General features: G+C 51.6%; 5 protein-coding genes across 5 annotated transcripts; 3 read left to right on the top strand and 2 right to left on the bottom strand.

Moving 5' to 3' along the window:
- Window positions 1–584: 584 nt before the first annotated feature.
- LTR84_006094 (uncharacterized protein) lies at window positions 585–1,812 on the bottom strand (the record flags this gene model as incomplete). Its single annotated transcript, XM_064849657.1, has 4 exons — window positions 585–1,128; window positions 1,182–1,296; window positions 1,351–1,631; window positions 1,790–1,812. 4 exons carry the CDS (start codon window positions 1,810–1,812, stop codon window positions 585–587), a joined length of 963 nt encoding a protein of 320 aa, XP_064703412.1.
- Window positions 1,813–2,298: 486 nt separating this feature from the next.
- LTR84_006093 (uncharacterized protein) lies at window positions 2,299–3,842 on the top strand (the record flags this gene model as incomplete). The annotated part of the gene is made up of 2 exons (XM_064849656.1): window positions 2,299–2,444; window positions 2,501–3,842. The coding sequence occupies 2 exons, from the start codon at window positions 2,299–2,301 to the stop codon at window positions 3,840–3,842; spliced, it is 1,488 nt and encodes a 495-aa protein (XP_064703411.1).
- Window positions 3,843–4,534: 692 nt separating this feature from the next.
- LTR84_006092 (uncharacterized protein) lies at window positions 4,535–9,899 on the bottom strand (the record flags this gene model as incomplete). Its single annotated transcript, XM_064849655.1, has 2 exons — window positions 4,535–9,129; window positions 9,185–9,899. 2 exons carry the CDS (start codon window positions 9,897–9,899, stop codon window positions 4,535–4,537), a joined length of 5,310 nt encoding a protein of 1,769 aa, XP_064703410.1.
- Window positions 9,900–12,459: 2,560 nt separating this feature from the next.
- On the top strand, window positions 12,460–15,261 carry LTR84_006091 (uncharacterized protein; the record flags this gene model as incomplete). Its single annotated transcript, XM_064849654.1, has 1 exon — window positions 12,460–15,261. The coding sequence occupies one exon, from the start codon at window positions 12,460–12,462 to the stop codon at window positions 15,259–15,261; it is 2,802 nt and encodes a 933-aa protein (XP_064703409.1).
- Window positions 15,262–16,708: 1,447 nt separating this feature from the next.
- Window positions 16,709–17,478, top strand: CLAH7 (Minor allergen Cla h 7; the record flags this gene model as incomplete). The annotated part of the gene is made up of 3 exons (XM_064849653.1): window positions 16,709–16,732; window positions 16,820–16,905; window positions 16,977–17,478. 3 exons carry the CDS (start codon window positions 16,709–16,711, stop codon window positions 17,476–17,478), a joined length of 612 nt encoding a protein of 203 aa, XP_064703408.1.
- Window positions 17,479–17,716: the final 238 nt, after the last annotated feature.

Raw genomic sequence — 17,716 nt, 5'->3', positions numbered from 1 at the left:
CGGCTTTGATTTCATCTTTCCATTTCCCTTGGGTTTTTGGGGGTTTTTTTTTCCAGGCACTCATCACATAATCCATAGAGCTTTTAAATCCTAATTTTGAAGTTGAGTCCCCATGATCGTTGTCAAAGGGGCCAGCCTGATTGCTTGCGGAAGGATCCTCAGACCCAACTGAACCCGTCCGATGCGTTCACTCCACAAATGATGCATACCTAGGAAGGGTGAGCATTAATGAGACGCCTATGTTAACGTAGAATGTTCGAAGAACGATATCCTCCAGCTGAATGGCACACAGACAAGGGAAGGTGGTCAGCTCGTGAGCATCATCGATTGTTTCAATTGTGGAACTACTCGTATGCTATCATCAATTTCATTGATGGTGTTGGATCCTATGGACAGCGGATCACTAGTTACCTGGTTTGCTGCAAAATAAAGGCTCGATGTTAGCAATCTCATTCCGCTCTAGCCATGATGGATTTGTTCATCTCAAATGCCACTTCCTCGTGAACGCCTTGTTGTCGCTAAATGCAATTCATTCCTCATGATCATGGGGGACTTCCCATGGCAATCAGTTGAATCATGCTTGTTCAACTAACATGCTGATGGACCGCTTCCTTGGGAACGACGCCCTGAGCAACGAAGATGTCAACCAAGCCCTGGAGAGGTTCCATGTCTTTCTTGGGGAGCAAGTCGTAGTACATGGCGACAGTGATGAAGTGGACGAAACAACTGTTCAACTCCAAGTGACGATTGATGTGCCAGAAGGGGCTGTCCCAGTGGCAATGGTAGAGATGAGCATAACAGCGGAACATCTGCTTGATGATACTCTTCACATCCTGGTGATACTGTTGAGGGAATCCAGAAGCTTTACCGATCCAATCGTCTTGACCAGCAGAAAGTGAGGTGAGTGATTGGTTGCTAGGAGGTAGAGCAATGGGAGTGGTTGCACTTGCAGGGTTGGAGCCCATATCACCCGAGGCGTAGGTTGTGGCAGCAATTGTTGGAGGAGGGTCGGTGGGGAAGACATTCTGGTCATGAATCTTGCCGACAATCCATCTTTGAACGCGAACGATGTAAGATGGAGCAGGGATTTTGGCAGGTCGTCCATTCTCGAGCCAGGTGTATGTGAGACTAGAACAGAAGATTTAGTAACAGGACAGTAGCTAAGGCTTGTTGAGACATACCGTCCCGCAGACATTGTTGGACAACTGTGTTCGTTGCACAAAGGCTGACCGGTATTTGTGTCTACCTCTTGTATAACTTGAATCATGCCGGTAAGGAGACGGTTCATTTCCACAACTTGGACATGTTAGCCAGAACAATGATATATGTCAAGTTGAAGACAAAACATACGTTGATGTGCCAGCCATTCACCTAAATCAACATTTTTGGGTTGAGCAGCCAGAGTCAAGAAGTTGCCCTTAACGGAGCACTTTGCGTATTTCTCATTTAGGAACTTCTTAGGCTCATGCTCATTGTATATGTTCTCTTGACTATAGGTAGACGACATTGAGGGCGAGTTGACCAGAGGTGGCAGAGGAGGAGCGTTTTGCTGAATGGGAGACTGGGAACCGTTGTACTGGCCCTTCAAGTTCTGGTTGCTTTTTGTATTGCCTCGAGCAAAACCTTGACGTCTAGATGACAACCCACGATTGTTAGCAGTCTAACTTGGCCCCAGAAGGCGGTGGTACTTGATCTTTCAGTCCATGATTGCTCGCCATGTGTGGCCATTGAAAGGCGGTGCGGCCAAAGATGGGCAGAGGAGCGGGGGGCTTTTGCGGCGAGAACTTACACACTCTGAAAGAAGGTAGCCATGTTGTTGCTCCTCTTCGCTATTGCAGTCGCAGTCACAGTCCGCTGACCACCAGACCTGCGAAGTACAACTTTGTATAATGTGGTTTTGTTCTGGGGAAAGACAAAAGGAGGAATGAGTTGCCAATCGACGGTTTGACGGTCGGACATTGAAACACGAAACACAGGAGTTGGACCTAATTGTGAGGCAACTTAGCCGAGTTGAGTCTCTATCGCCCTCTTATACAGGCAGTTTAGCCGAGAAGGTGCGCTAGCTTGTTCAGGCAATATCAAATCACTAATTCCCAATTGTGAATTCTTGACGATTGACAACTCCAAAGAACAAGACACGTCAATTATCATTACCGCTCACTCTTTCACCACTTATTCCTTCTTTCGCTTTCTTCTTCCCAATGATTTCAACTTTCATCTATCAAATCGTTTGACATCTCCCCTTCAAATCCCTAAAGTACTGTCTTGGATTCTCGTCAACACAGTAAACCTGCCATCATGTCCGCGGAGGTCGATACCCTGCCTCCTAGCGGAGATGTGGACGACAACCTTACCCCGGAGGCTCTGAATGGTGGTGGATCTGAAGATGATGCTGATCTCTTCGGTGATGACGATGACGACGAATTACAAGCAGAGGCCAATGAGTAAGTATTCCGAGTTCCCTTTCCTTCCAATGTCTCAACTAATGAACTTCAATTAGACTCAATCGAAAGCTCGATGACGAGGAACTCGACTCTGGAGATGATGAGGGACGAACAGACCGCATCGAACCGACGATCGAAGACGAGCATGAAGCCGACGACGAACAGAAACAAATCCGAATGTTGCAAGTCGATCTGGCAAGAATTAAACCACCAGAGGGTGACGACCTGTTCTTCCTCAACATGCCCCCTTTCCTTGGTGTCAAGCACAAATCTTTCCAACCATCCACCTACGAATCTCCCACCGTTCCGCACGAAGCCCGCAATCCAAACAATTTAGAAAACGCAGCCAACACCAGCAAATTCTCCCCTTTCTCGACCGCTTCCACCACCATGTTCTGGCGGCGTGATCCCAAGAACTCTGAACTCATCCAGTCCAACTCCCGCCTTGTGCGCTGGTCCGACGGTAGCATAACACTGCAGATCGCCTCACAACCCAAAGACCACTACCGAGTCTCCACAAACCCACTCCGTCAAGGCTGGCCCAAGAAGCAAAGCGCAGGAGCCACCCAAGACTACGACCCGACGAAAGACACACACAACTACCTCGCCGCGCCACACGCCGTGGTCGGAGTCGACCTACAGATCGTGCAACCCTTCGACGCGGCGATCAAGATCCAGCCGACAGGCGACTACGTCGACGAATCCGTACTAAAACTCCAACAATCCCTCGCGGCCACCACAGAACAACACGACCCGATTGCCACCCTGCGCTCGATGCGCGTGGACCCCGAGCTCGCGAAGCGCGAAGCCGAGAAATTCGAAAAAGACCGCGTCAAGGCCAACCGCAAGGTGGAAGCAGCACAGGAACGGCTGGTGTCACGACGAGACCGCGTCATCGGGCGAGCAGGGATGGGGGGGCGGCTTGGCGGGGCGGGGCTCAGCATCGCGGGCCTCGAAGACCAAGACGGCATGCCCGGGGCGCGCGGCAGCACCAAGGCGAAAGCGGCCAAGCGGCGCAAGACGAACCGGCGCGGCGAGATCTACTCGGACGACGAGGACGAGGACAACCACCGCGGGCGCGGCGCCGACGAATACGACCGTGGCGACGACTTCCTCGCGGACTCGGACGAGGAGCCAGAGACCTACGACGACGATGGCGACGAGGACGGCGAGGCCGAGGCCGACGTCGACGATCCGGACGTCGATGACCTCGAGATCGAGGGCCGCGACACAGTCGTCAATTCGCGCACGAGAGGCGGCACGGGCAGGGACAGGGGCTCGACGCCAAAGCGCCCGGCGAGCGCTGATGAGGATGACGATCCCCTGCCACAGGGCAGTCCGCAGAGAGGCAAGAGGCGGCGGTTCATTGCGGATGACGATGACGACGACGACGAGTGATCATGGAAGGCATCCATGGCGTTGTGGGGAAGGAACCCTTTCCTTCTACACGCAATTCGGCATCGTTGGAGCTCACACCTTCCTCCATCCATCCATCCATCCATCCATCCATCCATCTGTGTCTTGTTTGCAACCGTGGCATATGTGTGGCACCCATCCATGCCCCCCGTGATCTGGCGCCTTATCTACGAAGAAGCGATAGATAGATATGTACCCAGAAGAGGCAAAAGATCTAACTTGATCCAGTCGCCCAACTCTTTATCTAGTCTTACTGTGTATTCCATTCATGAAGCAACACCCAAAGCATGGACATTGAGTGCATGACCGAAATCGATCTTAACATTCAGAGAAGAATCAGGTTGCAAAGTTCGCAATATTCATAATGATACACTATCTCAATCATATGAAGCCAGTTTCTATCTATGTCTGAGGATAGCCTTTTAGCTTGGTCCGGGTTTGCTTCTTCCGGCATCCTTGTTGCAACTTCCCGATTCAAAGCAGTCATCATCCTTATGATCAGCAACGTTCAAAGCCATCCGTCCATTTCCCACGTCTCGTGCCGCACATAATAACATTACAGCATGAACAGAAGATACTGGCCACCAAGAGAACGCGACATGGAGTATCTTCATTCAACCACAAAACACCAAGGGAGAACCCCGCAAAGTTCACCACAGCCACTGAGTTTCCTTTCAGCTCAACAGATTTCTCAAACTCGGACTTGCACTTGCACCAGTTACATCCTTCTTCTCATCTCTGGCCGGGATCGCACTAGCAGGAGTGATTGGTCTCTGAGTAGGGCTTGGTACGGCTAGGGGACCACCAAATCTTGATGTGTTCCCCATTTCCACGCTTGCTTGTCTAGAGTGAGGACGTCCAGCTTGCTCTGCCTGCTGCGCAATTTGCACTAGGGATTGTGACGAGGATGATTGTCGCACAAGTGATGGCGGAGGTGGTGGGGGTGGGGGCGGTGCAGGTTGGCTGTATATTCTCTGATTCGACGATTGTGGCATCGTGTATCCATTGATCGGCGAACCAATTCCGCTTTGACGAGGAGGCTCTGGAGGATATGATGGGCGTGCGAGAATATTTTGTGGCCCCATACCTAGCCTAGGCGAAGGCATTGGAGGACGCTCCACCCCAAATCGTGGAGGGGACGGGTATCGCGGCGGATGGGAAGGTGAAGCAGTGGCCGGGATGGCATGATGAGAAACTGGATGCCCATACGGTCCTGGTGGCGGTGAGTGCTGAACTAAATGACTATTGCCATGTCCTCCTGGAGCATGTGGTGGTGGTGGCGGCGGTGCGCCTCCATATGGTGGTGCGGGTTGAGAATGAGGTGGTCGTCCGTAAGGCTGGTTGTACTCATGTTGTGGTGGTGGGGGTGGAGGTGGAGGAGGTCGATACAATGGAGAATGTCCATACATGCCACCCACAGGTGGAGACTGGTGATTTGCAGGGCGCATAGAGGCTGAAGACCAATGCGGTGGTGGTGGGGGAGGGGCATGCTGCCATGATGGAGGATGAGGAGCAGCGGGAAGAGGACCAGGCTGTGGAGGAGGAATTGAGGCACCATTTGGATGAGGATGTGGTGATACATCGAGTGATGGGCGACCATGGGGATAAGGGGCAGTTACTGGTGGAGGTGGAAACGAAGGTGGCGGGTATGGAAAGACCTCTTGAACAGGTTCGATCGAGCGCGTCTCACGTCGTTTGATCTGAGAAGGTGATGCCGGCGGTTCTCGCTTCAAGACATGGCATTTGTGGCACTGATACAGTGTAACACCTTTGTCATCTGCCACGGAGCTCACTGCAGGACCATCAACTGGCTCTGCTTTGACGATGCCATTCGTCATGAAGGTATCGTGAGATCCATTGCCGGCTCCGTAAGCTGCGTCTGCTGGTACCCCATTTGTTGTTGGCGGAGACCGTGATGTCGTGCTGGTATCCGTCTGAACTGCCCACCATCTCGGACTGACATTGACCAAACATGTACAGCATTTACGAAGGCCACTAGATTTGTTGCCACTTGATGTTGCAGTCCTTGGTTCATTCGACATATCATCGAGAGCCCTGGGAGACTCCACCATAGGCGAAGAGCGACGGCTGTGCCCTGCTGTCCTTTCACCTTGTGGGCCAGAAGTACTGGTACCATTGACGAGAGAAGGACGACTTGGAGCGGATTGAACCGGGAGTGCTGCATTCGTTATGTTGGTGGTGAACTGGGCGGCACGCCGAACTGTTCCAGTGGTTGAAGTATCTACTTGTTTGTAGGTATGCGCAAAAAGTTGCATAGCAGTCAAGCCGGCTTCGGTTGGTTCGAGCATGTTGTGCACATAAGTTGTTGGCTGATGTGTTGGACACCAGATAGCAGCAGTAACAATACCACTCTCGTTCTCGAACTTCATGACGTTAACAGCATCCCGCCGGCTGCTCTTCACGGGTGCCACATCAAAGCCAAAGAGGTACTCTGCTTGATGCGCACAACCCACATGAAAGTAAGAGTTGCAGTTCGCTTGGTGACATTTGACAGTTGGAAGGCCGCTGGTTTTGCAAAGCTTGCAGGGTGGCTCAAATCGTTCGGTGGGGATGAACCCAACACCCTCGGCTTCGTCAAGTAAGTCTGCATTGCCAAATTTCATCTCCTTGGTCCAAATCGCACAAGTGACATGGACCCAATTGTTCCAAGCCGTCCTTTTGAGAGCCTCCCGTGGGTTTACAGGTCGACCTGCAGCCTCTTGTTCCATTCGCCAACGGCGACTAGCCTCTTGAATGATCTCGCGTTCTATGCGCTCTTTCTCGCGGTCACGGTCGGTTTTTTTCTTATGTGTGGCTCTCAAGGGCTCCATAAGCTCTTGCTGGGTGTATTTGACAGGGCAGAGGACACACTCGTAAGTCGTGGAAACTTGTAAATTGTGATCGTTCCTGCACATGTCACAAAACCAGGGGTTCGTGTTGGCTTTTGAGCTGATTCCGTAACAAGCACCATGGACATGCAATCTGCAATCTCGGCACTTGAGCAGTTTTTGGCCTGGTACATCAATCACATGACAGACTGCGCATGGATGAATCTTGACTTTAGGCGGATCAGGTTCAATAGGAGGAGGTTCAACAGGTTTCTCTGGAACGACTTTCTTCTTGTCCAGCACGACGTCCGGGGTCGATTGAGCGTTAGTATCTCGGTCGGCCTTGGCTTTCTTCTTGGGCGGCTCATTGGGTTCGATAATATTGGCAGGCACTTCTAGTCCTGCCTTGTTTACCTCATCCACCGCACGGGGTGGGATAGGATCACCAGACATCTGATGTGCCTCAAGTATAAGTCGAAGGAGCTCTTCGTCCACTTTCCGTTTGGCTGCTCTGCTTCCAGATGAAGCAATCTTTTTGGAGACCTCTTCGATGTCTTCATACTGAACCGCGTATTTCCGCCACAAATAAGCACATCTTCCGCAAAGTGCCAAAGTCAGCCATTGGCTTTTGTCTTTGCTGTTCTTGGCTGATTGATCTCTGGGTACAAGGGTGCCAGGAGCGGTCTGTGGAGCTCGTCGCCATTGCCTAGAGTGGCGAGTTGCGCAAAACTTGCATTCGAAGCCACGCTTTTTCTGTGATGCTTTTTCGTCGTCAAAGGCTGAGTCGTCATAGTCGTGAGCCACATCATCCAACAATTTGGGGGCATTGCCTTCTTTATCTGCACGTTTGGATTCCTTCTTTGATCGACGTCCTTCAAACGCGCCCCAGATCTGTTTCCCACGATCGGTCTTTTTCCACATGTAGTAAAACCGAACAATTCTGGACTCTTTGACACTGCTTCCCACGTGGCGAGAGACTGCGTGAAGTTCACTTCCATATTTGGCAACTCCTTCTTCGAACCTTTTAATTTCCTCTCGGTTCAAATCCGGTTGTTTGAGGTCTGCTCTCACAGACAAGCCTTTCATAGCTTGCAAGGATTTTTCCACGTCGTAATTATTTTCTTGTAACTTTTCAACAGCTTTGGTCAGAAAGTCGACCGATGAATCGAGTAGGTTGTACTGTTCAGCAATTGGTTTGACTCGCTGCATATATTCGTCCACAAGCTTCTCTGCATCCATTGGAGGCTTGCCATCATCATCATCACCTCCCCTTTCGGACCGAGATTCTGGCATCTTGAAGGTGAGATGGGCAGTGTGCTCCTTCTTCCCTTTTATCTCAACTGGATCATCAAAACCACGAGCGATGTAGCCAGGAGGCTCGTCGATAACCCATTTCGGCCGCTTAAGGCGCTGGTCTCTGTCGGTATCAGTTCCGGTGTCCTTGGAAGATTTGCCACCCTTGAGATTGGGGTGCTTATATTTTTTCTTGATCTCTGCAGGCTTAACCAGTTCCACAGGTCGGCCATGCCATATACCGACGTTAGCCTGATGGCGAGGGCCAAGTCGTGAGCTTGCACGGGGATATATGCGATCATCATAATCCAAAGCATCCTCGGCACGCGAATGAACGCCCAAGTAACGCCACTGCCATAAATTTGCTTGCGCAATTTGTGCAGGCGTAGGTTCTGGATGTGGCTCTGGAGCAGCGCTACTCTCACGGGTGTCTTGATGCTTTGGACCACTATCGTCCTCATCCTCGTCCATTGGGTCATCGTCGTCCCCATGCGCAGCTTCGGACCCAGCAGGAGTATTTCTGTAGTCCATTTTCATCTCCTGTGCCCTGCTGCAGGCAGCACAGGCCCACGCGAAGCCTCGAGCAGGCTTCTTCAGTAAGGGTGGCCTGACACACTGCATGTGATATGTTTTCTTGCATACAGCACAATCCACCGAGTCGTGATTACTCGCGAATTGTTCGCATTTGGTGCATTTTTTGCTCTCGCTAGTCAGTTCGCGACCACGGCCGACCTCGACTAGAACGAACTTCCATCTTTGATCTAGTACCGTCTTGACTCGTTGTGGGACATTGACAACTTTGCGAACGGGTATCACCTCATAATAGCGGTGCATGTAACGATCGTAAAGTTTGTCAAACCAGAATGAATCTTGCTGGCATCGATATTCGTCCACATTGGGAATATCCGACAAATGCTGAATGTTACACTTTCCACGAATTGAGGTGAGAGGGCAGGTATCGGAATGCATGGAAGCGAAGACAACCCGTGTATCTTGCACACGACGGAGTATGTCTTTTGGGCGATAGTACCAGTTGACTCGCATCGCGTCAATGGGGAGTTCCGGATCGTTTTTCTGATGAAGAAACTCCATGATCCGCGCAAGATAATATGGTTCTCCTGGTGGTTCGCATACAAAGTAGACATGGTCTGACACGGTCAGAATGGAGAATCAGAGGGGAGATGCAGGATGAATTTATCTTACCATTTGCCTGAACGACTGTGCCATCGTCCGCGATCAGCTGCTTCTTCGAGTTGAGTCTACGTCCACAATTCACAAAACTCATCATGTTTGTCTCCACATAGCCTTTGAAAGGGATTGATGCAGTGTTCCGCAATCGCGAGCCTACGGCAGTGGAATGTGCAGCTACCGTGTGGTTGCTACCCGGTTGTTTCCTTTTCTTCGATGGCGCAGGCGCCGGAGTCGAAGCGGGGGTATGTGTTGTAGAGGATGCAGCCGGGAGACTGTCACTCACGGATTGATCGACCTGGGAATTGACCACGGCAGGAGTGGGAGGGGCAGCTTGGTTCTCGTTTGCTGCAGTAGACGTTCTCTTACTTGAGCGCTGAGGCTTACTCAAAGCCTCCAACTCTACGTCAAGATCCTTATCCTCAGCATAATTGATCCGACCTCCGGTCCGATTCCTGGAACGCGTCCCATAACTTGTTGGGCCAGTACCATTCGTTTCATGGTGATCGGTCGGAGGGTGTTGTGAAGAAGAGGACGCGGTAGCAGTCATGGGCTGCGACTGTGGCGGCTCAATATTCTGCGCACTTTCGGGTGCAGGAGAGACATCCATGCTATCTAAAGGTGTGCTTGGCGGTGCATCTTCGAGGGACTGCACTTGTGAGGCAGGTTGTTGATTGGGAATGGATTCCGATGGCACACTCGCGACTGGGCCATTGTCTGAAGCTGACATGACGAGTCGTGAATGAAGGGGTGCTGGGGAGGAAGTTTGTGGTGGCTCGAATCATTGCATGTCTAGTCCGCTCGGAGGAATAGGTGGCCACCACAAATGTGAGGCGAGGGATATCTGGATAGGAAAATTCGATTGAAGATAATAAGTATAATATGATGTGTGGAGGAAAGGTGTGAAGTGGAAAGGCAACGGTCGAATGCCCTTTGGATTGTGAAGAGGACGCGAAATTGCACGTCAAGAGAGGTGGGTGAGGCGTGGAGGGTCGATATATGGAAGTATACGTCTAAGCAGGGAGCCCGCGAAGTTTAGCGCCTTGACAAATATGGGCCGGTGATGGGGGATGGTTGAAGCGACGCAAAGTGGGGACCAAGAGATATGATTCATGCGTGACACCAGACAAGGCAAGGTGATTGTTAGGAGAGAAGAATAGACAGGAGGAGAGGCTGAGAAGGCTGAGGAGAGAGAATGTGAAGGAGGAAGAGAAGAGAAGAAAGAGCCAAGGAGGGTAAGAAGGATGGATGGACATCAAGATGGGGGAAGGACAAAGCACAAGGCAGTTAGTCCGGATTGGACTGGCATCGGCAGAAGGAAGAATGGGTTGGAAGAAGCGTGACAGGACAGGGCTCAAGGGCCGGGAGGGTGCCGAGATATCGTGAGTCTAACAGGACATGATCAAACCTACAAGGACGAGTACGGGGCCGTGAATCCGTGATATTGTCACATTACTACTTGAAGAATTATGGAGACCTGGAGACCTGGCCGTGCCTGACGGGTGAAGAGACGCGGGTCAATGCTGAGGACGATGAGTTACGTTACAAAAGGATGGGAAGGGAGTCGTAGTTGGTGTGCATAGATGGGAACGCGGAAACAGAAAGAATGCGAACTTGAAATGCGAAGTGTGAAATGTGAACTTGAATGATGAACGGGATGGCGGAGGAAATGGCGAAGAGAAGCCCTGGCAGAGAAAAAGGGCAGAAGTGTGAGGTGGACAAATAAGAAGTTGGCAGGGAATGCGGATAGGGTTCACCATAGAGTCGGAGTAACAGTGGAGACCTGCAAGGCGAGCCTGAGTCTAAAGAACTAAAACACCTGAAGGCTCTCGGGTGTGCCCATTGCCCATTGCCCACTTACCACTTACCACTTACCACTACCCAATTCACTAACCACCTCCAGGCAGGCAGGTACCCTAACAGATGACTGACGTGGCGGCAACAAGTACGGAGGCTCCCTCCCAGGGGCCATCATGGGACATGGCTATGACCACTGCAGTCGTTTGACCCGAAGTGAACAGCAACCACACTGACGTTGGCTCCTGTTCCCAGTGCCCATCGCAGTTGGCGGCGGGGATTTCTTCCTTGGGTTTCAAGTGAAAGGCTGTCGGCTTCGGTATTTGGTGGGTGGTCGACCTGAAACCACAGTTTTCGCCCGCGTAAAACTCCCAAACGGTATTTTTGTCCTTGTTGGGAATCCCAATTGATGGCTGATCAGTTGGGCGTCCTCCAGAGTATTACTTAGGTATCATTACATGTAATCTCGTGGTCACTGGACCGACGTGATTGATGAGAGGAGGTTGTGAAAGACTGGCGAGCTGGGCTTTGAACCCTGCCTCTTCTCGCCCCACACGATCTGTTAGTGTCAAGCGGGCTTGGCGGCACTTGATCAGCTTCGCCCTCAAATTCAACCACATCTCTCTGCCAGCAAAGCACGTCGCAGTGGTGGCCAACCACCCTCGCTCTCGTGACATTTAGTTGCAGTCAAGTTCCTGTTTCGAATGTCTCGTAAGGGTCGTAGTCATATCACCACCAGAGAACTCGAGCACTTTCAAGTGGTCTCGACTTTGCGCCAACGGAGTTCCGCACATTCTTGCTTCACCATCTTGCAACCTCACAGCGAACAATGGTTACCAGCCTCCAGAAGTCTACCTCGTACCCATGTTATTTGATACGCTGAACCATGCTACAGGTCCAACGTTCACAATGTCTGGCCATGGCCCCCACCAGTTCTCCTTCTCCTTGCACGGTGACCCGAAAAAAATTCATTCATGTGCGATCATATGATCGCAAACAGTCCAACACGATTATTGATCTTGTTAGGAATTGAAGCATTCATCATTGCACAGCTGATTTCTCAAGGTCATCGCGCGGCCGTCTACACTCATCGGGTGCCCGCCTCGAATGTGAACTTGAACCCAAAGTCCGGCGGGCTTGGCAGTCCCAAATTTCTGGCAGGAGGCGCCCGGGTGGATCCGCGTTTGCGCCATGGGATTGGTTAATTTCTCTAGCGCGCTTTCTCACGTGTCGTGCTGCCTGCAAACTTGAAGTGGCGTCAACTGTGGCCCGCATCAAACTTCCCCAATTCTGACCAGGCGCGATTGACAACTTGAACATCATCCATGTTCAACGCCCAGGTACTTTCAGCTTTTTGGTTGTGCGAGTTGGATACAATCTGCTCGTGTCCTCGGTTTTTGTAATTTACCCGTGATCAATGATCAATCCTTCCACTGCATTCTTCGGTCCGTTGTCGGAGTTGGGGTTGACAAGTCTAGCTAGCACCACTGGTTATGGCAGCGGGGTGGCAGAACATAGCGAACACACACTATGGCCAATCAACATCACTTGACCTCGCTCGGCACCAAACATCTGCTCTGGCAGGTACAAAACGACAAGGCGACGGAACTGTGAGGATCGATTCAGCCCGTCAACCTCTCGTTCCTGTATTTCATGGGACGATATCTGGTGACCAGCCAGTTTCGGCCCATTCTCGGGAGTACTACAAGACACGCTTAAAAGCAAGTCGCATCCATGCTGCCAATGACAGCAACGATAATAAGCAGAGCCTTGGGAGGCCTCCAGTCTCCTTACCTCCACATATACCATCTACGCCAGGGCCAACTCAGAATCCTTTGCTCACACTTCGTCACCCGAGGTACGGGCTCCCTATCAAATTGGTCGATAACTTTGAAGCATGCGGAGTGCGCTCGATTTATCCATGGCAATCATCCTGCCTTCTTGGGAGAGGACTCTTGACGGGTGAGCAAAACCTGGTTTACACTGCACCAACTGGTGGTGGCAAGTCACTGGTAGCTGATGTTCTCCTCCTCAAAAAGATCATTGAGAACCCAGGAAAGAAAGCCATTCTCGTGCTGCCATATGTAGCACTTGTGCAAGAAAAGCTGAAATGGTTGCGATCCTTGGTGGATGGCGTCACCAAGAACACCGAAGAGTCACCCCATCTTGTCCACCATCCGACATGGCAGCAAAGCAGCAATCTGATCCGTGTCGTTGGATACTTTGGGGGAAGTAAATCTACTGTCAATTGGGCTGATTGCGATGTTGCGGTTTGTACCATCGAAAAGGCCAACTCTTTGGTCAACAACTCAATCGAGGAAGGTAAAGATGGCGAGATTGGTGTCCTTGTTTTGGATGAACTGCACATGCTCAATGATGAGCATCGTGGCTACATCATGGAGCTGGTAGCAACGAAGCTGCTATCCATTGGCTCCAATGTACAAATTATTGGCATGAGCGCCACTCTACCAAATCCTGAGCTCTTGGCCGACTGGCTCAGAGCAAAATTTTACATTGCAAAATACCGACCCATTCCGATCGAAGAGCACCTAGTGTATGAGAATGGCATATACTCGACATCAAATGCCGACGACTTTTGCCGCACAGCCAGTCAACTAACGACACGCGGTCTCACTCCCACTCCCAGACCTCAGCCTTCCCGAACCATTGAGTCATCCGTACATAAACAACTGGAAAGCCCTGTGTTGAACGCTGTTGTAGCCCTTGCGGTAGAGACAGCATCTAGTGGGCATGGGGCTCTCGTATTCTGCAGCAGTAGGGCGGGAGTAGAGAGAATGGCAATATTGATCAGCGACGCCATGCCAACAACAAACATTGCGGCCGATATTTGGGACAAGAGGCAAGATGTCCTTGCTTCATTACGTGCCCTTCCTGCAGGCTTCGAGGCCACGTTCTCACAAACGATCCTGCATGGGGTCGGGTTCCACCACGCCGGTCTCACGGTCGAAGAACGTGCCATGGTAGCCGAAGCATATGACACAGGCATTCTCAAGGTTATGGTTGCCACATGCAGTCTTGCGGCCGGCATCAATTTGCCCGCCCGCAGGGTAATTCTGAGCGGAGCGCGAATGGGTCGAGATCTGGTCGGACCTGCCATGCTCCGGCAAATGCGAGGTCGCGCTGGTCGAAAGGGCAAAGATGAAGTTGGTGAAACCTACCTTTGTTGCCTGAAATCGGAATTGGAAGATGTGGCAGAACTCCTCCAGGCAGAAATCCCACCAGTTGTAAGTTGTCTAATACCTGAGAAGCGTGGGATATCGAGAGCTCTTCTGGAGATCATCGGCATTCGAATGGTGTCGAGTCGAGAAGCGCTTGATCAACATGTTCATTCGTCTCTTCTCTGGCATACCACAGCTCATGACGTGGTGAACAAAATGGTCGACGCCTCAATCGAGGAGCTCATCAGTCAACGACTAATTCAAAGAACAGAATTCGAGAATTGTTTAGAACCAACCAAATTGGGTACGGCTGTGGTGGCTAGCGGTCTCACACCGGAAGACGGGGTTTTCGTCCATTCGGAGCTAACAAGAGCTCTCCAATCACTGGTCATGGATGGTGACTTGCACATCTTCTACCTTTTCACACCTGTACAGACTACAGGTCTCAGTGACATCTCGTGGTTGACATTTCGGAATCAACTCGAAGCCCTTGATGAAAGTGGCTTGAGAGCTCTTGGTCTGGTTGGTATCAAACCTGCATTTGTCAATCGTCTCGTTAATAGTGGTGCGGAGCTAAAAGAAGGTACGGCGGAGGAAATTCGGGTTGCCCGAGTCTATCGTCGCGCGTATGCAGCATTTCAGCTGCGAGATCTTTGCAATGAGGCCACTATCCACGATGTCAGTCTCAAATACAGCGTTCCAAGGGGCCAAGTTCAGAATCTGTCCCAGACATGTCACGGATTTGCAGCAGGCATGATCAAATTCTGCGAGCGGATGCAATGGGGTATGCTGGGAGCCGTGCTAGAACACATGTTGGACCGCCTTCGGGCAGGAGCTCGCGCGGATCTGCTTGAGATGGCCCAAGTTGCCTTTGTGAAGAGTCGCATGGCGAGGATATTCTGGGAGAACGGATTTAAGAGTGTAAGGGCCCTGAGCGAAGCAGATCCTCAGAGTCTGGTTCCTGTCATGATGCAAGCCCAGGTCCGCAAATTGCGATTACAGGGTGCGGCTGCTGAGAAGCTCAATGCCAAGCTCGTGGTGAAGGCGGGCATTATTGTCCAGAGTGCGAGTCGGCTCTGGGAAAGACAACAGATGGTGCAGTGGGAGGAGGAGTAGTGAAGTTTGAGTACAGTACCATTTGACGAAGCGGGCAATCACTTCTTTAGCGGTTGGAAAATAACAATGACGCTATGTTCTGGTTAGTCAGTCAGCAAGGTCTTTGACCAACCACAACTCCATAATCAGTGCCTTGCATGATTGATCGTAGTAAGTGTAGACGCATTTCGAGCATTGGAGGGGACCCGCAGCGCAGCTAGGCTGCAGACGATGTTCAAAACGGATCTGATTATAGCATGGACGGGTGCTGACTCTTGTCTCGCAGTAGGTAGGTAGATTCCAAGGTCTCTCAGAGACGGTCTGCATATGTACCTCAACTCTAGAGACGACGGTTGATCTTTTAGACACGCTTCAATCACCCACATGGCGGTCGACTGCTGCATCGGGCTGACAAAGGTGGCTTTCGACGGGGTTGAGTCGCTCTCTTAGGTAGTCAGAGCAGGCGTAGAACACGTCCTCAACCCCATTCACGACCTTGTAATCGAGAACCAAGAGGATATTTTCGAAGGAGCATCCGAGGTTTTTTGCATGCATCAGCAAGTGGAGCTTACAAACAGTACAGGTGAAGATTCCGCACTCGGCCAGCGGGGTGATGGTCATCATTGGTTGATCACCGACAGCTTCTTCTGTGGGAGGGGCAACTGGGGAGCTTTGCTTGTGCAATCTTGTGTCAGCTTTTCATAAGCGACTTGACGGCGGCGTTGCTCTCGTCCCCCGTCGTACCGGGGTATCCCTGTCGTTCATGTTGTCATACTCCCGTTTCGAGCTCACCAGGGTTCTAATCGCCCTGAGGATCCTACAGTTTATTTGTTGTTTTACAAAGAGCTTGGTAAACTCACCTGGGCTGCTCGGAGCTGCTCCTGGTACACTGCCTACCGGCACTCCGCCGAATAGAGGCCCCTGGCCACACCAGCGTCTGTTGCTTGGGCCATGATATGGTAATGCTGCATAATTCAAACAGCTCCGAGTCTGAGAAGCTTTGGCTTTCCTGTGCCTGGGCGTTTACACGGCCGAGAAACTCCAATCAATTATGCCCCTCTTGTGGACACAGCTGGTTCAGACGAGGGGCATTACACGTCCCTGTCTTCGTGCCAGGTAAAGATCTGTACGAGGATGGTACCGATGTGGTAGGTTTGAGCCCTTCAGATAGGTCATCATGTACAGGTATTTACCTGTGCCGCTCCAGTCTGCCAGTATCCACCCCTCGATCGTGAAGCCATGGTCACCGTGGCTGCCGTGGGTACAACCGCTTGTGTCAAAGGACTCGGGGCAGTCTTCCAATTTAGCCACATGCTGGCTTCCAGAAATCACATCAGTACATAAGGGTCTCTGGTCTCCCACTTCATTGACCACTTCTGATCTCTCTCCATCTTTCTGTTTGCAGTTTCACACAACCGATCAAATCCTCAACACTGAAAACACAGTCGAATCTTGACAGATAGACATCATGGTCAAGGTTGCAATCATCTATGTATGTCGCTTCATTCCTTCCATAGACGTCGCTGCGACAGATCCCATCGCGACCAGAAACACTATACTGACTCGGTGGCTTTGTTAGTACTCGACCTGGGGTCATGTCGGCAAGCTGGCAGCTGCTGAGAAGAAGGGTATCGAGGCCGCTGGTGGCACAGTCGATGTTTACCAGTATGCTCCCACCCGCTGTCCAAGAATGAACCATCCCGTTGTGCAAATCTAACCGATTCCCTCCCAAACAGAATCAAGGAGACCCTCCCCGCCGAAGTCCTGAAGAAGATGTACGCTCCCGAGCAAGACACCTCCATTCCCTTTGCAACCCCGGAGACCATGACGCAATACGATGCCTTCCTCTTCGGCATTCCCACCCGTTACGCCAACTACAGTGCCCAGTGGAAGACCTTCATTGATCACCTCGGTGGCCTCTGGCAATCCGGTGCTCTCTTTGGCAAGTACTTTGGTCTGTTCGTCTCCACTGGTACCGCCGGTGGTGGTCAGGAAGCCACAGCTCTCCAGGCTCTCAGCTCTTGGGTGCATCAAGGCATGATCTACGTTCCTTTGGGCTACGCAAAGACCTTCTCCATCCTAGCCGATCTCACCGAGGTCCGTGGCGGTAGCCCCTGGGGTGCTGGCACCTTTTCCGGTGCCGATGGATCCAGACAACCTACTCCCAAGGAACTCGAGTTGGCTGAGATCCAGGGCAAGACCTTCTACGAGCTCGTCAGCAAAGTCAACTTCGCGTGACTAGATGGCGGTGAGAAGAAGAGCGCTGCCACCACTGCCACGACGGGAGAGACAGCAACAGCCAAGCCGGCTGCAACGACAGAGACACCCGCGGCGAAAAAAGAAACAACCACATCTACTCCGGCTGCTACGCAAGCAGACGACAAGGAGCCGGAAAGCGGGCCTTGTGGCCTGCCCAAGAACTGCGTCATTCTCTAGTGGCGGAGCGAGCTTGATTGAATGCCAGCGTGGAAGCAAA

This window comes from Exophiala bonariae, assembly GCF_035927105.1.
Source record: "Exophiala bonariae strain CCFEE 5792 chromosome Unknown scaffold_23, whole genome shotgun sequence".
Classification (NCBI taxonomy): domain Eukaryota; kingdom Fungi; phylum Ascomycota; class Eurotiomycetes; order Chaetothyriales; family Herpotrichiellaceae; genus Exophiala; species Exophiala bonariae.
Note: the sequence above shows the minus strand (reverse complement) of the source record. Positions and strands in the feature narration are given on the sequence as shown.